Source organism: Henckelia pumila, chromosome 3 (genome assembly GCF_033568475.1).
Source record: "Henckelia pumila isolate YLH828 chromosome 3, ASM3356847v2, whole genome shotgun sequence".
NCBI classification, from domain to species: domain Eukaryota; kingdom Viridiplantae; phylum Streptophyta; class Magnoliopsida; order Lamiales; family Gesneriaceae; genus Henckelia; species Henckelia pumila.
Genome location: NC_133122.1, coordinates 37,271,128 through 37,292,543, shown reverse-complemented (window position 1 = coordinate 37,292,543; position 21,416 = coordinate 37,271,128). Strand labels below are relative to the sequence as shown.

At 38.9% G+C, this 21,416-nt stretch overlaps 3 protein-coding genes across 4 annotated transcripts; 2 read left to right on the top strand and 1 right to left on the bottom strand.

The window, feature by feature from the left end:
• The first annotated feature begins 8,953 nt into the window (after positions 1–8,953).
• On the top strand, positions 8,954–13,042 carry LOC140892660 (uncharacterized). 2 transcript variants are annotated; one of them, XM_073301609.1, is made up of 6 exons: positions 8,954–9,294; positions 9,470–9,573; positions 9,854–10,030; positions 10,188–11,182; positions 11,317–12,465; positions 12,828–13,042. In XM_073301609.1, the coding sequence occupies exons 1-6, from the start codon at positions 9,125–9,127 to the stop codon at positions 12,897–12,899; spliced, it is 2,667 nt and encodes an 888-aa protein (XP_073157710.1). In that variant the 5' UTR covers positions 8,954–9,124; the 3' UTR covers positions 12,900–13,042. The 2 variants fall into 2 exon arrangements, with proteins under 2 accessions (XP_073157710.1, XP_073157711.1); XM_073301610.1 differs by having other exon boundaries at positions 12,810–12,917.
• LOC140888482 (putative disease resistance protein At3g14460) lies at positions 12,956–14,575 on the top strand. The gene has a single exon (XM_073296172.1). The coding sequence runs from the start codon at positions 12,956–12,958 to the stop codon at positions 14,573–14,575; it is 1,620 nt and encodes a 539-aa protein (XP_073152273.1).
• Positions 14,576–15,883: 1,308 nt separating this feature from the next.
• On the bottom strand, positions 15,884–20,103 carry LOC140892661 (alpha-L-arabinofuranosidase 1-like). The gene is made up of 17 exons (XM_073301611.1): positions 19,930–20,103; positions 19,658–19,712; positions 19,260–19,471; positions 19,057–19,178; positions 18,808–18,955; positions 18,520–18,589; positions 18,253–18,398; positions 18,134–18,179; positions 17,989–18,041; positions 17,764–17,908; positions 17,547–17,665; positions 17,383–17,454; positions 17,200–17,303; positions 16,850–16,912; positions 16,536–16,737; positions 16,239–16,385; positions 15,884–16,118 (listed from the first exon to the last, which is right to left on the bottom strand). The coding sequence occupies exons 1-17, from the start codon at positions 20,101–20,103 to the stop codon at positions 15,984–15,986; spliced, it is 2,013 nt and encodes a 670-aa protein (XP_073157712.1). The 3' UTR covers positions 15,884–15,983.
• Positions 20,104–21,416: the final 1,313 nt, after the last annotated feature.

Here is a 21,416-nt window from a genome sequence, read left to right as displayed (position 1 = left end):
TCGCAAGCGAAAAGAGCCAGTTACCAAGGGAGAGAACAACAAGGGTCTAGTCAGAAGAGGCCGTACCAAGCCCCAGCTCAGAGGAGACCGCAGCAGCAGCAGCGCCAAAACCCCAATCAGGCGCGACCTCAGGGACAGAATCAGCCGAACGTCAATGCTCCAAGGCCGGCGAATGCACCTATCTGTCAAAAGTGTTAGAAGCCACACTCAGGTCAATGCATGCTTGGGACCAATACTTGCTTTCTTTGCAAGAAGCCAGGGCATTTCGCCAAGGATTGCCCACAGTTAAAGGATCCTATCAGGGGAAGAGTGTTTGCTATGACTCACGATCAGGTTGACCCAGATTCTGCAATTGTCATAGGTATGATCCGTGTCACTGGTTTACCTGCTTTTGTGTTGATTGATTCAGGAGCTACGCACTCTTTTATATCTGTAAATTTTATGATAAAATTGGGGGTCTTGCCGGATGAATCTATTTCGAAATTTTGTGTGTCGTTACCCTCAAGAGAAGAACTGGAAAGTAGTAGTGTGGTAAGAAATTGCAAAGTTCAGATGCAGAGTCTAGTTTTGTGTGCAGATTTTATTGTTTTGAAAATGGTGGATTTTGATGCGATTTTTGGGATGGACTGGTTGTCTCGGCATGAGGCTATTATTGACTGCAAACGGAAAACTGTCTCATTGAAGGATCAGAACGGGAAACCGTTTGCGTTCCACACAACCTCTAAGAAGAGCGCACCAAGTATGATTTCTATAGGAACAGTCTGACAATTATTGAGTAATGGGTGTACAGGCTTTCTTGCGAGTCTAATTGGTGATCTGGAGGTACAGCGACCGAAACTTGTGGAGGTGGAAGTAGTGAAGGACTTTCCAGAAGTTTTTCCCGATGATGTTGCGGGATTGCCTCCAGTCAGGAAAGTCGAATTTGGGATAGAATTGTTGCCTAAAACTAAGCCAGCTTCTAAGGCACCGTACAGATTGGCACCGACCGAGATGAAAGAATTGAAGGATCAGTTGCAGGAATTACTGGATAAGGGGTTCATCAGACTGAGTGTATCGCCTTGGGGTGCACCGATGTTGTTCGTCAAGAAGAAATATGGGTCAATGAGATTGTGCATTGACTACAGAGAACTGAACCGTGTTACAGTGAAGAACAAATATCCTTTGCCCAGAATAGACGACTTGTTCGACCAATTGCAAGGGGCAAAGGTGTTCTCAAAAATTGATCTGCGATCAGGTTACCATCAGCTAAAGGTAAAGGATGGAGATGTGCAGAAGACAGCATTCAGGACTCGCTATGGCCACTATGAGTTCTTGGTAATGCCGTTTGGGTTGACCAATGCACCAGCTGTGTTCATGGATTTGATGAACAGGGTGTTTCAACCTTTCTTGGATCAGTTTGTCATAGTCTTCATAGATGACATATTGATATATTCTCGCAGTAGGGAGGAGCATCGTCAGCACTTGGCTACGGTGTTGCAAATTTTGAAAGAAAAGCAACTGTATGCTAAGTACAGTAAGTGTGAATTCTGGCTGGAGCAGATTTCATTTTTGGGTTATATAGTTTCAGCTAAGGGGATTGAGGTGGATCCGTCGAAGGTGGAAGCGGTTCGTAATTGGGCTGCCCCAAAGAATGCTACAGAAATACGAAGTTTCTTGGGTTTAGCAGGTTACTACAGGAGATTTATTCAAGACTTCTCCAAGATAGCCCTACCACTAACTTCCTTAACTCGAAAAGGTGTGAAGTTTGTGTGGTCAGAACAATATGAGAAGAGTTTTACAGAATTGAAGGAAAGACTGATTTCAGCGCCAGTGCTAGCAATTCCCGAAGGCACGGGTCGCTTTGTGGTTTATACCGATTCTTCTAAGAGTGGATTAGGAGCTGTGTTGATGCAGGATGATAAAGTAATAGCGTATGCATCTCGACAGCTGAAGGTCCATGAGAGGAATTACCCGACTCATGATCTTGAGTTGGCGCCAGTTGTTTTTGCTTTGAAGCTATGGAGACACTACTTGTAAGGCGAAAGGTGTCAGATTTTCACTGATCACAAAAGCCTAAAATATTTCTTCACTCAGAAGGAGTTGAATATGAGGCAGAGGAGATGGCTGGAATTAGTGAAGGACTACGACTGTGACATTAGCTACCATCCTGGTAAGGCTAATGTTGTAGCAGATGCCTTGAGTCGCAAGTCTGCAACATTGAACCAATTGACAGTGCAGCAGGAGTTGACTGCTGAATTTGCACGTATATTTGGAGGTATTTGAACCAATGGAGGTATGCACTCTAGCAGCTTTAACAGTAGTACCTAGTTTGCTTGAGAGAATCAGAGTAGGCCAAGCTTCTGATGAACAGTTGACGTTGTGGAGGAACAGAGATGAAGCCAAGGGTGGTACATTGTACACTGTCAAAGATGGAATTGTTCATCACCGAGGTAGAATGTGGGTGCCAGCAGTAGACTCATTGAGAGTGTAAGTGATGACTGAAGCCCATACTGTTCCATATTTCATTCATCCAGGAAGTACGAAAATGTATAAGGATCTGCAATCCTTATATTGGTGGCCAGGTATGAAGAAGGATATCGTAGAATTTGTGAGTGAATGTTTGACTTGTCAACAGGTAAAAATTGAGCATCAAAGGCCAGCGGGATTCCTAAAACCCTTGTCAATACCCACATGGAAGTGGGAAGATGTCACTATGGATTTCGTAGTAGGATTGCCAGTCTCACCGCGAAGGATGAACCCGATTTGGGTGATAGTTGACAGGTTAACTAAGTCAGCTCATTTTATTCCAGTCAGGAATAACTTCTCGATGAATCAGTATGCAGAGATGTACATTCGAGAAATTGTCAGATTGCATGGAGTTCCAGCGAGGATAGTATCTAACAGGGATCCTAAGTTCACTTCGAACTTTTGGGGAAGTTTACATAGAGGATTGGGAACAAAGCTAGCTTTCAGTACAGATTTCCACCCTCAGACAGATGGTCAGTCAGAACGAGTGATCCAAATACTCGAAGACATGTTGAGAGCTTGTATGATCGACTTTGGAGGGAATTGGGAATCGAAATTACCTTTAGTGGAGTTTACTTACAACAATAGTTATCAAGCAACTATTGGCATGGCTCCTTATGAGGCATTGTATGGAGAAGGTGTAGAACTCCCTTGCACTGGGATGAAGTTGGAGAGAGAGCTGTTTTGGGACCAGATATAGTGACTCAAACGGTGGATGTAATAGCTAATATTAGAGACAGAATGTTGACAGCTCAAAGTCGACAGAAAAGTTACGCCGACCAGCGACGTAGAGATTTGGAGTTTGAAGTAGGTGACCATGTATTTTTAAAGGTGTCACCATGGAAAGGTGTTATGAGATTTGGAAAAAAGGGTAAATTGAGTCCAAGATATATAGGACCTTTTGAGATCCTAGAAAAAATTGGGGCTCGAGCTTACCGAGTTGCACTACCACCCAACTTGGGGGGTGTCCACAATGTCTTCCATATCTCTATGCTAAGGAAGTATGTGGCAAATCCTTCTCATGTTATCCGCCATGAGCCAGTGAAATGGACGTCAGACTTGTCCTACGAAAGATGCCTGTTCAAATCTTGGACAGACAAGTTCGTAGGTTGAGAAACAGAGAGATTCCAATGGTGAAAGTATTATGGAGCAACCAGTTGGTTGAAGAAGCTATTTGGGAAACAGAACAAGATATGCGAGCACGCTATCCTGAACTGTTTGGTAAGTCGAATTTCGAGGACGAAATTCTTTTAAGGAGGGTGGAGTTGTAAGGTCCAAAAAGTCCACTAGCTTAATCACGATTAATTGATTTAATTATATGATTTAATGCATGTTATTTAAAATATTTAATTGTTATGTGGAATTATGTGAATTATTGGATGCCTGGAATTATGTGACTGCTATGTTATTTTTTTAAAGTTTTCAGATTGGTATTAATTTTGGGTCGTAGGTACGAATCTAGCCTTGAATTGAGTTAAAAAAAATATGTTAAATTAAGTTTAAAGGGATGCAGTGTATTTTATTAAGTGGGGGAGTAAAATTTTAAAGGATTTTTAAATGTAACTAATGGGCCGTATTGGAGCCCATTAGTCACAAAAGAAAAGCGTTCAGAAATTTTATTCTGAACTCTCATTTGAACGCTCACTTTTCTTCCTCAAAATCCCTCTCAAACGCTGCATCAAGGCTAGGGTTCTTCAGAGGCTCGAGGCTAGATCGTCCTACCGCTCAGGTTATTTTCAATCGAACCAATCCAGGCAAGTTTTTACTGTTTTTAAACCCATTCAAGAATATAGTTATTTTCAAGGTAAAACCCTAGGTGTTTGATTGATGATCCATGAATATTTTATTGAAAAATTCTATGAGTATGTTGCTTGATTGTGATACGTGAAGCATTCCTGAGGTGTTCGGTTCATGTTTATCGAGTTTTGAAAGATTTGAAGGCAATAAATTAGATTTTTGGGTAAAAGTAGTTTTGAAGGTTTTGATTCAAAATCTTTGAAATGTTTGATGCATTGGTATAATTTATTTTGAGTTTATGATGTTGTAGAATGATATTTTGATGGAAAAATAGTCCCAAAGCATTGTGGATTTTGAGAAAATGCGGAAAAGATCAGTTTTCGGAAAAGGGAGACGCGACGGGGCGCCCGCGCTGCCTGGCAGTGCGCCCGCGCCTGCGTCGCGTTCATCAGCGAACAGGAGGCGCGCCCGCGCTGCTAGGAAGTGCGCCCGCGCCTGCGTCGCGTAAATCTGCGAGCAGGAGGCGCGCCCGCGCTGTTACGCAGCGCACCCGCGCTATTACGCAGCACGCCCGCGCCTACTTTGCAAGCGGACGGCGCGCCCGCGCTGGTTGAGCGCGCGCCCGCACCGCAAGTTCGAAATTCCCACCCCATTTTATGAGTTTTTGAGTCCTAAAAATCATAATTTTTATACTTTAATGTATTTTAATTATTTTTAAGAATGTTCATGAAGAATTTTAAAGTTTTCAAGGTCCGAAACGGATGGAATGCCTCGCGTGGATCAGTCAGGTTATGTATTGCATGAATATGTGATTTTCTCATGAAAGTTAACTTCTCATGAAATGTTTTGACGGATTTTAAGCATATAGCATCACGAGAAACTTTATGAGCATGTACGAGATTTATGAAAATGACATGATAAGATGAATGATATGATGCATTGAAAATATTTTGATGATTTATGCGTCTTGTGGTGATTATATGGGGTATGCACTTCGGGATGAGCTCCGAAGCGGCTATCCTAACATGGATCACGGGATGATTATACGGGGTATGCACTTCGGGTTGAGCTTCGAAGCGGCTATCCAAAGAATGAAAGTTGCGGCCTTAATGCCATATGCTTGTCTGATCAACAGAAAACTATGAATGGCTCGTTATGAAGATTACCACACTACTCATACTTCATCTCCCCAAATATTTTTATGATATGGCTATATTAAATTTATGTTTATTGAATGGGAGTTTAAGTTAATGTTTCCTTTTAAAGTTAGAAAATCCTTTTCTGCATGCTCTTGTTGAGTCTTTCGACTCACTATACTTGAATGGTGCAGGTAATGATGATGTGGATGCTTTTATTGATGATTTTGTGGGCGGACATGAAGAAGAGGCAGAGGTCGGTCCAACGGGCAATGCATGAGTGTGAATGCTTTAGAATGGAATATGTTTTAAACCTTTTTATTTGATGAGAGGCAAACAAGTTTAAATTTTTTTTTTTAGTTGATGGCCATGTTTTGGCAAATATTTTTAGATGCTATTTTATTTTGTGTACATTTTATACGCTATTTTAATAAATAAGATGATGCTTCCGCAAAGTTTTTATTTTTACCAAATCTTTAAGTAAGTATGTTTGAGTAACGTTTCGATTGAGAAATTGGGACGTTACACCCGGTCTGTCTTTTGTTCTATGATTTTTGACATCGAGTTATAGGGAGTTCACTTTGCATGCATGTACACTCATACTCTCGTACTGAGCATTTTATGCTCACGTCTCGTACTCTGTTTCTGGACACCCTATTCCATGGGGCAGGTTTGCGATTGGACGAGGCAGGTGGATCCAAGAGGGGCTAGTCAGTGGTTGACCAGCTGGAGCTTCGTCTAGGTTTTATTTCTGTTGTTTTGGGTTGATACAGCTATTCGATCTGGTTGTATAATATTTTGGATATTGACAGATTCCTTTCCTTGGGATTGTATTATTTTAATGGTTTCCGCAGTTTAATTTTTATATATGTTTAATTAAGTTAATTGCATGCCTAAGTTCTGTTTAGTAGGTGATCCGGGTAAGGGTCGCTACAATACAGCTTCTGAAAAGCTGTGCGAAACTAGACCCAGGTGGCCACTTCTCTCACCGAAATAAAGGGTGCAGAAGTAAACCTCCACCACCTACGGGCACGTCCATCCAGAAGATAACCCAGTGTTTCCATCTTTTGCTCCTCGGTGCAGTGCAATGTCTGAAAGGTCATCTCCATGTGGTCTAACCAGTTCTCCGCATCCTCCGGAGACTCGCCTCCAACCAGGGTCTTAGGACCCATCTGCAAGAATCGGCGCACACTGAAACGGTCCTCATCACGACGACGATGATGGCGTTCCTGACGACGCTCCCAGTCGGTATCGCCCCAACGTCCACCAATACTGCCGTGAGAACTCTGATCATCCCTATCTTCCATCTACAAAAATTACCTCGCGGTTAACTTATGCATAATCTAAATTCCAAAAATACTTTTCATACTCTGATACCATAAATGTAGTGACCCTTACCTGGATCACCTACTAACAGAACTTAGGCATGCAATTAACTTAATTAAATAGATATCAGAACTAAACTGCGGAAACCATAAACAAAAGTACAATCCCAAGAAAAGAAATTTGTAAATACCCAAATATAATACAACCAAATCGAACGTTGTATCAATCCAATAACAACATAAAATAAACCTAGACGAAGCTCTAACTGGTCAACCACTGCCTAGCCCCTCTTGGATCCACCCGTCTCGTCCAATCGCAAACCTGCCCCATGAAATAGGGTGTTCAGAAACACAGAATACGAGACGTGAGCATAAAACACTCAGCACGAATGAGCATACATGAATTCAAGTGAATCGCCTACTGACTAGAGGTCAAGAATCTGATACAAAGACAGACCGGGCCCTGGTATGTAGCACGTTGTGCCGTCGCTTCAGGAGGTGGCTCACATACCGAGTAAATATGGATACGCCGGATCCAAATTGATGGAAGTCCATCCACTAATAGGATATGGTACAACCCTACTAATAGACATCTCGAAGGAGATAACAGCAAGATGCAAATGCATGCAGCATAAAATCATGGCATATAAATCATGCAGTTACATAATACATGCATACTCAGTCAGGATATCTCGAACAGTACTTTCGTACCTCAAATACTAGGCAAATACTACCAGCTCTAGGTCCACGCCTAAAATCCGCACTACACTGCCAAATGATACTAATATCATTATAGTGCCCTAAAAGCCTTAACTAAGCTAAAGCATACTCCTAAATATTTTTAGGAAGAAAAAGTTATATCTTCGTCCGTCGTTAGCCCTTTGCTGTCAAATGCCTCAAAACTAGGCCGCAGCTTCACTACAACGCCTGGACTGCTATGCCACTTCCGGATTCCCGATAGGACGCCTAGAACGCCCTAGATCTGAGTTAGAAGGCTGAAGAAACGAGAGAGAAGAGGTGATTGGTGCGTCTAAATCTGAATCTCGGCCCTCCTATTTATAGACGGAGTTCGGAGCGTTCGAAATGGACTTCGGAGCGTCCGAACACGATCGGAACGTCCGAACTGGGCTTTGGAGCGTCCGAACCCAAAATGCGTCACTGCTTACGTCAGCCAAAATGATGTCATCCATGACGACTGTCGGCAACACGATCAGAGCATCCGAACTGCCTTCGGACCATCCGAACTTGACGCATCGGCTCCAAGATACCCCATGAACAAGAGTTTATTAATTTGCTTCAAGAGCTTAATCCTCCGTTGATCTGATTTATTACTAGCACCTCTAATATTTCAAATTAGACAATTCATAAAGAAATAACGGTGTTACCTTCCTGGATATTTAAAGAGTTACCTCTCGATTTTGCCGGCACGGATTTGTTTCTTTTCGGGGGTCTCCCACGACCTCTCTTGATAGGGATATCCATAGAAGGATCCTGCACGGCGCCCATATCAATATTTTCAATAAATTCGAGAGATTTTAACAGAGAATGGTCCGGGCCTGTATCTAGGGCCATCGTATCCAAAACCGAGAGCTTAGTTTCATCTCGTTGCGCCACGCCACTAAATCGAACAGGAATCAATATCTGTGATCCAGCATGATCTAGTGGATTCTCGGGGTCATTCCACCCTACATACAAAAAAATACATAATAACTTATTTTAAAGTGTGCAAATACTTATATTTAAATGTAGTGCTAAATTTTATTTTATGTTATATTTTCATGATGAAAATATTATAAATTTTAATTCAAACATTATCAATTATCATGTTAAAAATATATTGTTTAAATTTTATTCATTGACAAAAAAACTTCACGGTACTCATTGAATTCGAAAATATGATATGAAGAAATTGTTAAAAATAATATTATATTAATAATAATATTTAATTTTATAGGCATTATTTAAATTAATATTGCTTCAAATTAAATAAATTTAACCCACAGTTGTGCAAAACAAATTGAAAAAAAAAAGAAAAAAAAGAAAAAGAAGGAAACTTGGCGTTGAAACGAAAGGCCAAAAACGAATTGAAAAAAAAAAAAAGAAAAAGAAAAATAAGGAAACGGCGCCGTTTGGTGCAAAGAACCATGTGCTGTGTTGGTCGATCCGTGCCCCCTACAACTGGGTCTTTGAAGATTCTTCAAATTTTTGAATAAATTCTCGGCTTCCGAGCGAATTGATTGATTTTTCTTACCTTTCGGACGCAAGATTCTCTTCAGTTTCTAGTATTTTGGGGTATGTGGAAATGATAATGATTTTGATTGGTTTTGTTTACGTGGGTACTTGAGAGATTCAGCTAAGTTGTGGTGAAAAAGAAGAAAAAAGAAAGAAAGAACTAGAAAAAGGAGAGAAGAGAAACTACACATGACACAGGTCCCGGTGGAGATACCGGAAACGGTGTCGGGTTCCGGAGGTTCACGTCGGTTTGTAGACCTCCGAGGGGTCCAATGGCGCGTAGATTTGGGGATTTTACCATCTTCTCCTTCTTCATCCATCGATGACCTTCGCCGGGTTACGGCCAATTCTCGTAGAAGGTGATTCTTTTGTTTGTTTTCTTGTATTTGACCCGATGTAGTTTTGGCAAGTTTAAGGTTCTGCGTTGCTTTCCAGCTTGTTTCTGCTTTTTGTTTCATTCGTGTATGTTTTTCTGTACACATTAAAAAGTGGACAGTTTATAAAACGAATTCTCAGATTTGATTTATTATTTAGGTACGCTGCTTTAAGGAGACAACTTCTGGTTGATACCCATGTCCCAAAAGATGGAAGCAATTCTCCCGATCTTGTCATGGACAATCCCCTTTCGCAAAACCCAGGTCTGATTTCATTTTATTTCAAGAAAAACTATAGATTTTTGACTACCCCCTTTCACAAATCCCTGCCGATGTCTGTTATTGACTTATTGCTACTCAATCTTTTGACATATACCAGCTTCTGATATATCATGTGTGTGTAATTTGATACAGAGTTTCTTACCCGATTTACCAGTTCTCTTGTCAAGAACCTCATAGAGTGATTGCTGAGAGGCCTATTTTCTTTGTCAGAAACTCAAATTGCTGTATGTTAAGCATTTAAGCTATGTTATTGGTACTGCAGACAGCATGTGGGGTCGCTTTTTCAAGAATGCGGAATTGGAGAGAATGATTGATCAGGATTTGGCACGGTTGTATCCAGAAAGAGGCAGCTATTTCCAGAGTAGTGAATGCCAAGGCATGTTGAGGCGAATGCTGTTGCTTTGGTGCCTTAGACATCCAGAGTATGGTTACAGACAAGGTAGAATTATTTGCATGTTTTTTTGTTCCGGTTTGATCCCAATCAAATTGATCAACTTTTTCTCAAAAGCTCTCAATTCTCTATAGGTTGTCTTCTTAAAGTTCTAAAGTTTAACTATTTTTCATCTCTAACAATTTTCTCCATTTTGTTTCTACAGGGATGCACGAACTATTGGCTCCACTTTTGTATGTTCTTCATGTTGATGTCGAACGCCTCTCGGAAGTGAGAAAAGCTCATGAAGATCACTTTGCTGATAAATTTGATAGCTTTTCATTTCATGAAAATGACTTGACTTATAAGTTTGATTTTAAGAAATTCTCTGAATCCTCCGAAAATTGGAACGGGTTCGAAAAGAATTCTGGAAAATCTGGTAGTCCCAGTGAACGTGATCCAGAGATACAAACCATTGTGTTATTAACCGATGCCTATGGAGCAGAAGGTGACCTTGGAATCGTAATATCAGATAAATTTATGGAACACGACGCTTATTCTATGTTTGATGCCTTAATGAATGGTGCTGGAGGTGTCGTTGCCATGGCTGAGTTTTTCTCTCCTTTAACTTTTAGCCGTGCCAATACCGGAATTCCACCGGTGATTGAAGCTTCTGGTTCGCTATATCATTTACTTTCCGTTGTCGATTCATCTCTTCATAGCCATCTTATTGAATTAGGGGTTGAACCCCAATATTTTGCTCTCCGCTGGCTACGAGTGCTATTTGGACGCGAATTTTATCTGGAAGACCTTCTGGTCATCTGGGACGAAATTTTTTCCCATGAAAATGCTAAGTTTATTAAAGCGACTGACTCTAATGAAGAATCTTATTCTGGAGTCCTCTGCTCGTCAAGGGGGGGATTCATTTCTGCTTTTGCGGTTTCCATGATGCTTAATTTGAGATCTTCATTGCTTGCCACTAATAATGCTACCACCTGTCTTCAAAGATTATTGAATTTTTCTGATACTGTAAATCTTGTGAAACTTATAAAAAAGGCAAAATCCTTGCAAGGACTGGCAGTAGAAGCAAACAAATCGAATTCCCTGATTATTCATTCTGGATTACATGATTCAAGAAAGTCTACGAACCACAGGGGTCATAGCCTTTCTCTAGATCTGGCTGCTTCTCCTCAAACGTCTCTGAATATGGTGCCAGTAAAGGTAATATATTATGTTTTTTTTTATAAAAAAAAAACAACAATTGAAATGAATTATTATGTTTGTAACAATTAAATTGAAAAAACATTTGTACAGATAATATAGGATTGAGAAAGATAATATACTCGTTGTATTAGATTTTACGAGGCGCCTTCAAAATGAAGGGATGGCTTAATCCACCGACCGATGAATCCACTGGAGAAACGAACAAGGCGCCAAAGCCTCCTTTGGTTGTTGAGGCATCGACTCACGAAAGTTCTATAGTTGGATTCTATGAACAGTTTTCACAAATTAAGAATTGGCTGACTGATTCAACTCATGATCGACTCCAAGTCTTGAACATTGTCGGGATGGCTGGGATCGGCAAGACTACTCTCGCGAGAATTTTGTTTGAGCCGGCAGCTACTGATTACAAGTTCAAAATTCATGTTTGGGCATCACCGTCTGTATCTCGAACAAATAATGTGCAAACAGTGATCAGGGGCATTCTAGATTCCATAAGACCCAAGGAAGATGAAGTACTGGATGACAAGAGCATTGAACAATTAACAGGTATTCTACACAGAAGTTTGAAGGGTATGAGGTACCTCATTGTGTTGGATGATGTGTGGGATATCCAGCTCTGGGATGATATCAAAACATCATTTCCTGATGACTACACAAGGAGCCGAATCATTTTGACGACTAGGCTAACGGAGATGGATTTTGAAGACCAGTTGTGCAGGACTCATCGCATGAGGCTTCTTACGCCCAACTATAGCTGGACTCTTTTTTGTATGAAGGTGTTTGGCGAAGAAAAATGCCCACAAGAGCTTAAGTATGATGCAAAACATATTTCAGGGAATTGTGGAGGACTTCCCCTAGCAATTGTTGTGATTGGTGGTCTCCTCTCCAAAGTTAGTAGGAATAAAGATGACTGGCAGCTTATAGCAAGTTCTACGAACTCAATGGTGACTTCAACGGAAGAACTGAAGGAGATTTTGTCCTTGGGCTATAAGTACTTGCCACTTCACCTGAGAGCATGCTTTCGTTACATGATAATCTTCTTGGTGGAAGATTATGAGCTGGCAGTCGCTCGACTCGTGAGGCTTTGGATTGATGAGGGACTGGTGGACCAACTTGGTTCTAAGAGTCTCGAAGAGGTGGCTGATGAGTATTTGAAAGATCTAATTGACAGAGGTCTCGTTATGGTATGCAAGCGAAATGAAAATGGTGATGCTGAAACGTGTGGCATTTCTAGTATCTGGAAGGACTACTTCATGGCTGAGAACCCAGACATTCTTCAGGTAACACAACATAACAAATTATCAGTTAGAGATCAAATGAAATCGTTCTATATATTGATCTTACATGTCAAAATGTTCGAAAGAAAAATATCAATGGCTTACCATCTTTTCAAAATGCAGTGCTAGTTCAACATGATCAGAACTATAGCAAGAAATATTTATGATTCTTTCCCTTTCCTGAAACTGAATATGGCTTTGTGGCATTTGTTGTCTGTTGAATATATTATAGTTGCAGAATAAAGCTTGGAGATTATTGTTTAAATCGAAAGATCACGTGTTAGATCATTCTGTTAAAGTTTAATTTTTTCAATTATGAACGATGGGCTCGATTTAAATTTTTTTAGTACCATCTTTTGTGACAGATTTTACTCTCACCACACCAAAAGAGGGCATGGAAGATCTTCCAAGAACCTATAGCGAAGGTGTTTCCATGAAAGTTGAGGAAGAGCAAAAGGGGGAAATTAAACTGGCGAAAAGTTTAGACATATCGATGGACATATTGTTTAATAACAGATACACGAAGGACTGCATTAGATATTGTTCATTATTTCCAACCACATTCGAATTCACTAAGGACATTCTAGTTTCGCTATGGATAGCCCAAGGGTGGACAACAGCAGGAAACGATGCATTCATCGAGGAAGCTTGCATTCAGTGCTTTGATATATTGTTGAAGGGCAGATACATTGTTCCCACGGGGTATGATCCTCATGGTGATAGGATAAAATACAAGGTTGGTGAAGAGATGGATGCATTCCTTCAAGATCATCTCATACGACCTCAGTTTTCAAAAGAATTGGATGGTAATTACATCGAGGACTTCAAACTTCAACATTTGTCCTTGTCCTTTAAGGATATTGGCCAAATCAATTTTCAGATCATAAAAAATTTGAATCGTCTACAGACTCTCATAATTCATGGTTGCTACGGTTTTAAAGCAACACACTTACCTTTTGATCTGTTTCGGGAGCTAAAGTCATTGAGGATCTTAAGTATAAGTCATACTGATGTGGTGGAATTGCCAAGTTCTATTGAATGTTCAAAGGAGTTGCGATATCTTGATATGTCTGAGACACCTATTAGATGGTTGCCCGAGTCGATATGCAATCTCAGCAATTTGCAGACTTTAGAACTTGATAATTGTTTAGGCCTCATTCGTCTGCCTAAACGCGTGAAACAGTTGATTAACCTGCGTCATTTGATTCTAGACATCCCTCGCCAGTTGCAATCAATGCCGGAAGGTCTCGGAAAGTTGTCCAAGTTACGCACTTTAAGGGCATTTTTCGTTGGCGAAGAAGATGGCTATACCATAAATGAGTTGAAGCAAATGAATAAATTGAGTGGATCACTTCGGATTTTGAAACTTGAAAACATTAAAACCCCTGAGCAGGCTGCAGATGCTTCTCTTTGCAGCAAACAAGACCTCAAAAAGATTGAATTGCAGTGGAGTGATTTACAAGATGAGATTAATCGAGATGAAGAGGAAATACTAACACGTCTCGAGCCACCGTTGGGTATCCAGGAGCTAAAAATACTCTATTACAGCGGAGGAAAACTTCCTAGTTGGATAGGCAATCCATCTTTTAGTGAAATGGTTAGTATTACCCTCCACAAGTGTAGATACTGCACCAGCCTTCCGTTTCTTGGACAATTGCCATCTCTAAAATTCCTCAATATCATTGGAATGGATGAGGTGAAAGATGTCAACAAACTCTTTTGTGGGGGAAAAGGTATTAATCAGCATCAACCCTCGTTTCCAGCGCTCGACAAGCTGACACTCGATTCCATGCCCGAATTGGAAATATGGACGACAGAAATAAGAATAGGAGACTTTCCCTGTCTCATGAATCTCACTATTGAGTCTTGTCCGAAAATCAACTGTCTTCCTAGTCTCTCGAATTTGAAATCTCTAATGCATATGGAAATAAGCTACTGCCCGGAGCTATCATGTTTGCCTGATGGGAGACTGCCATCAACGCTTGAATCTTTGATGATCAGAGATTCTCCGAAGTTAAATGAGCGCTGCAGTAACAGTCAAGGTGAAGATTGGCCCAAGATTGCTCATGTACCTATTTTTTATATCGACAATATGGAGGTTCACACGAAATAGTTCAGAATTACACTTCGAACGAGATGCTCGGATTAGTCTTTCTCCAGGAGCAAAGGTAGATTTTATATTTCACCTTACCTCAGTCCAGATTCAGTTATAGAGAGATCTTAGAATACTCGGATATGCAATTTAGATTGATGATCAATGATGTTGGTTTTTTGAATTATCAAAAAATTATGTAATTCGACCAGCGACACCACCTTGAATAAAACTACTGATTCAAGTGCTGACCAAATTTTCACATTCTTGTAGGAGATACTTGTGTTTGATTCCCTCTGATGCTTGCAGCAGGAGTTGTATCAGAATGTTAAGAGTTAAAAGACAATAAAATCACAGCATTCTCTGCCAGCAGCTACAAAGAACAACCACAAAAATAGATACAAGCCGATCTGTATCAGTATCATATGATGATGCATGTGTTGGAAGGTACACTGACTGACTGATTCGTTCACTTTTGTAACAGCACATAACAAATAAATCTTATTATAGGTTGGCTTGTTTTATTCTGCCCTTGGCCTAGATATGATCTCTCTTTCGTAACATCGTTGGATCACGTGGGTCCGTCACAATTTGGGAAATGAATGCTTAAGATATCATGTGGACATAGAAATACCCTACTCGATGATAATAGCAGTGATGAAATTCTAGGTTGCTGCTGCTCTGGTAACTATCTTGTTTCCGCTTTGCTTTCCTTTTCCCTGTATAGAAATATATCAGATATTCGTCTCGATAATCAGCCTATAATATTTTAAATTGTGTAATTACACTGCGTGTTGTGTATATTGTAGGCTTATGGTTTTCTCGAATAATTCCTTTTTTCTTTTTCATACAACTCCATTTTGAATTGTAAATTTTATCGATCCCCCCTCTATTATAAGTTCAAACTATTATTTTTAAGAATACAAATAATCTTAATTGTATTATTATACGAAATAAAATAACATTTCAAAAATCACTACATTCACATCATGAAGTATATATATGAGAAATAAATTAAATGATATTAAAAAATCACTACATTCACATCATAAGTAATTTTTGCGATAAGATGGATGCTTTCAATTTTTTGACGATAGGTTTTATAAAATATTTATATTGAAAAAATCCTAAAAAATTTATTTATGTTAAACTGAATTATATCAAAACTTATGCGCATCCTTGTACACAATACAATACAATACATTTCATTTTTTTTAATCAAAGTATCAAACTAACAAAAACTAAAACTAGATTAATTGAAAATAGCTCTTTCAAAACTGAATTCTCATATATTTTCCTATATTGATCTCAAAATAATTAGGGATCTCAGTATATATGAAATCTATTAACACACCATCACATTTGAATCGCAGTGTTTATTATAGACATAAACATAGAACAACAGCATGTAATATCATCAGTACGAGGATCACAGAACAGAATCAAATCCTACAATCCGACTGTTTGGGTATATTGGCAAATCGATGGATGTTAAAGATCGCGGAGAAAGCATGATATCCATCTCCTCCGCAGCATCTTCTAGCAAACTTTTCACAGGCACAATCTGCACAAAGACAAAACATAGAACTAGATATTAGCATTTGTATGTGCAGGGGCGAGTCAGAAATTTTAAGCACAAAAGAACCACGTAACTTCTTCGACTATGATAGGGGTGTTAGAGTACCTTATTGGGATGTTCGAAAGAATTCTCATCCATATCATCTGCAGATGTTAATTCGGTCTTGATCCATCCTTGTGACTGTATCGAGTTCAGCTCCAATCCATCTATAGATATTTGAAGAGTCACCCTTTTTCTCCCATAATTAACCACCTACAGTATTAAAGCGCCCCCTTGTATTAGTATTCAACATTAAATTATATACTAGTTTCTCAATTTGATATATATACAATCAACTTAAACCCATGCCACATGCATGGTGTACTACTAGTAATGGTGGAAAAAGGAAATGAACATACATACCTTCACTCTTAAGTACTTCTTGTTGTCCTCTGTATTCGTCCACATAATCGCGGAAGCAACGAGAAAACTCTCCACGCCAGCTTGAAGCGTTGCATTAAGAAGAGTTGCGCCGCCGTTTGATTCCTTGAAGAAATGTTGCATCCAATAACTAGGAGTTCCGTACACCTTGGATGAGTTGAAGACGATGGCATCAGTTTTCCACCTAAACGCATGCAAAAGCGAAATGTTTTCGGCTCAGAAACAGATCACAAGTAAAGAATATTATAAAGAAGTTGTCGACAAACCAAGAAATTAGGGGAACAAAACAAACTTACTTTGTGTCATCTGGATTCTCCAATACTAGCATTGGTGCGTAGCATGCCATTTCGACTACATCACTGCATTGTACGTAGGAGCGAATGTCAAGCATTCATCAATATCAAGCGCACACACACATATAAATGTATCAGAAGCATAATATCAACCAGCTCGTAAGAAAAAGACTATTGAGGGGTCGGAAAGATTACGCCATATGTCATTAGACTTGCAAGAGTTTAACAATAGATCATGAGGTTTTTTAGGTCTACTAGCATGTGGACAAGTTAAAAACCCGAAAACCGACCAGGGTATAATCATCTATTTTTACTTTTTTTAGCAAATAAAAGTTTGAAAAGCGTGAAAATACCAGTTCCTTTCAAGCCCGATAACAAATCCGGCTTCAGCCAGAGCTGCTAAGAGACTACCCTTGCCAACTTCATCTCCGTTCACAGCATATTCACTCACAAAAGCCTGCACCATTTACAATGCAAGTTAAAGATTCATTATTTACTAAACCTATTGACAATTCTTATAGGAATGTGTTTAGAACCTTTGGACCTCCTCGTGGCGCTTTATCAAATTTTCTAGCTTGTTCAAACACAACGTTTGCATGATCGTAAAGCTGGTAGCATAAAATACATGATTATTTTGTTTGCCGAAAACCGAAGTATGTCTCAAGTGCTTGAAAAGAGAGTTTATGTTCTTAAATCTCACGTGATAGTCATAATAATGAGCTGGGAGATCCAATACTTCAGAAGAGTAATCACAGTTGGATATTATTTTGATGTCCGGATATGCACGACTAATAGCGTCATAGAACTTGAGGTAGCTACCTATATATCATCAGAAAATAAGAGAAATTATGTAAAAATATTGCTTTACTAAAACTTAGATTAAATAACGCAAGCATCATCTACAAAATAATTCCTACCTTTGTAATCTTGCCTCTCACAATCCTCATTCCCCACTGCAACATATCTCAGATCAAAGGGTTCGGGGTGTCCCAGTGATGCTCGAACAGAACCCCATTTTGACTTAGGACTTCCCTTCGCAAACTCAATCCCATCCAGAATCTCCTGCATTTTACGCGAAACTTTTTGTAGGCTAATGCAATAAAAAGTAACATATATATCTAAAGCAAACCGAAATGCCATACATGTATGAAAGGTAGGAGGGCAGAAGGATCAACATGGTCATTGTGACTAATTCCTGAATCATCAGACATGACAAGAAGAGAAAAGGTGAGTCAAAAATCAATAGAGCATGTTCCAAGGGAGATTTAAATGTAGCACGAAAACTACCGTTGTTGAACACCCATATAGGTAATGCGTCCAAGTCCTCAGCAAGCTGCAGAAAAGTGGTGAAAAGAGGAAATTAGGATACGTGCTTATCAAATGTGAGGAAAATTGCTGATATACACCTGTAGATATTCAAGGTGACCGAGCCCCTCATCGGTCCAGTATTTCCAGACATCACCAAAATGACCAGGTCTCTCCTCCCACGGCCCGATAGTTTCTTTCCAGCGGTATGCATTTCGTAACCAATCACCTTCAACAAAGCAACCACCTAACATATGGATATCAAGCACGTTAGATCTACGTTAACGTTATCGCGGTAGTCACACACATCAGCACAAAATACTTGGAAATATAATATAATGCATGTAGTGAAGGCATTATAGCAATACCTGGAAACCTTAAAAATCCAGGGTTTAAATCTTTCAGCATCTTAAAAAGATCCTTGCGAAATCCATGCCCCTGTTTCCAGAGACAGAACAGAAAATTATATTTGTTTAGTCGTTTTGAGAGCATATAAGAACATATTAAATAGTTTCACTGAATTCTTAACTTTGAAAAGCACAGAAACAAAAGAGATGGAATGATAATTGGCAGTATTATGCTCAAGAGAGTGTTCATAATTCAAGTAAAACTATTCAATCAACTACGAATAGAAATTTATCGCGAAATACATTTACCTTATGTGTATCTACAGGCATCAGTGATACTTGATCAAACCATATGACACCTTTACCGGTTGTGGTCAGTTGAAGCCTCGAGCGTGCATCTGTCCCTTTTGCTTTCATCGACACCTCCACCTTTGTCCAATTTGAAACATCAGAAGCTCTGCAAGACCATATATGACACACAAGTTTGTCCAAATGAGGCTTTCATAAATTGAAAACTATACATTGAGAGGCTATAAGTGGTGAGCCATCAATTCTCACTTAATGTTAGCAGTAGCCAGTGTCTTCGGTTCAATTGACCCAACCAATGATGCAGTAATGTTAACTGACTGTGATGCACGAACATAAAGAACCAACTTATAAGTCTTCCCTAGTTCAATATTCTGCAATAGAGATCACGACACAGTTGGCAAACAATCAGCGAAAGACGAGGATCATTTAGACCATTAGTAATAAACTCTTACCATTCCCCAGAAGCCAGGATTGAAAATGCCAACTCCTCCATCTGGACACGTTTCGGGGCCATCATGGTCACATAGCACATCCATTCGTAGTGCAATTTTGTTTCGATCAAAGCACGATGAACGTTCAGTTGATACTATTACATATGAGTCATCCCCAATAACAGACCAAGGATCAATATTTGAAGGAGTGTTGGAACCACCAGCTTCAAATCCTGCAGTTAAATTACGTCCCATTAACAGTCTACCATCTAAAAGAATCCCTTTTTAATACACCATGACTATTTCTTCAAATCATCAGAGCCAATAGTCGAAAACTAGAAAAGAAAGTAAAAGTAGTTTAAAGAGTTATTGTCACATATAAAGTAATGCGTGAAGAACACAAGGAAATTCTTGCTGACCTCTGTTGCAGACAAGTTCGGCCCAAAGTCCTCCAGCTCCACCATTAGTAATCTCCTGGAATATCAAAGAGTAGCATGATGCAGGCTCAATACACTATAAGCAGAAGCAGCATGGCTAAATAATTTTTTTTCTGGGCAAATGTCTTATAAAATAACACAAACTTAAAGAATGCATCTCATTCGCAAATTTAAGAGGCACAGCCAACATCCCGCGATTAAGGGAGCATAATAACAACGTCGATTATATTTTGTCCATGGATGATTAATCTAACCTCGAAAAATATACCAAACATTGTCTTTGGTATCTCCCTTGCTGATGCTTCTGTGGCATTTATAAAAAGTGCAACATTGTGGTTTGTTTCATTTCTCGAAGCGGAAGATTGACATATAACAGTCAGCAAAATGAAAAGCAGAAGAATACTGCTCGAGGGGGTATTTGCATCCATTTCGTCCTAAACGCATCCAGAGCTTATGCTACCTATTTATAAACTAACAGCAATGCTTGCTCAGTTGTCCTTATCAATAAACAGGGAACAAAGCGAGTCAATTGATAGAAGAAAAGTACAAAGTATGAACGGAGAGCTTATCTTTTACAACAAACTTCTGTCTTATTTCACGCTAGAAAGCATTTTGCCTGGATGGTGAACTTACCAAACTTGCATAAATCCAAAATGTCTACATTTTTTTTCTATCACTAAGTTACTTTGAAATGGATATTATTCAAGAACTTTATCAATACGTGTATAACTTGCTCATGCATATAAAACGAGAGCAACCAAAATAATTCTTGATCTTACAAACGAAACATTCCTTCTTGCAATAACTTGTCGAATATTCGATTGAATCTACGGCTCTTTCATTTCCTGATTTCTACACAGAAGATTACATTTGATTGTATGAAACTGTTCTCAGTATCTTTTTTTTTTTCTGGAAAACTTTGGGTGACAAATTACAAGATGGAATTTACCAGTAACTAGTGAATGATAAAACAATAAGCCGTTCAAGTAGGCCTAATCAACACTTAAAGACACAATCCATAATGCATTTTAATTCATTCTGAAATCTCCTTTTTAAGTTTATGATCAATCAGTTCTTCCTATTTGGGAATCAAGGAGCATGGAAAATTTTCTTTGAATATCATCAGCCCACTTTCATCTTTTAGGTAATTGACCATCATGTAAAGATTTTTCTATTTTTAGACAACTCCATCATTTCACAAATTGCAATCACTTACAAGGCGTTTAGATACAGAAGCTTTTCGAAATTTAAAGATTCATGTTATAAGTTATAACTCTTGCTTAGACAATACTTAAATAAAATTCGCTATTAAAATTATATAAAAAAAGTAAAATAAAATCATGAAAAACATATAAATTAACTTACGTTTTAATTTCTATTATTTTATCTAATTTAAAATAAAATATTCTCTCTACCATGAAATTATATTTTAATTCTTGTCGATAAAATTTTGTTTACTTTTATCATTCTTTACACACTATTAAAATTATTTTGCATTCTTGTAGGAGATACTTGTGTTTGATTTCTCAAAATTGAAGACAATAAATTGCAGCATTCTCTGCCAGCTACAAAGAACAACCCCAAAAAAGATACTTGTGTCCTAACAAATTTATTTATGTTATCCAACCAAAAACCCCAAAAAAAAAAAATTTATGCATTATTATTTTTTTCCTACACTGTAATTACTTTTTTTTTAGCACATTGTAATTACTTTTGAAATGTTAGTTTATTTAAAATATTT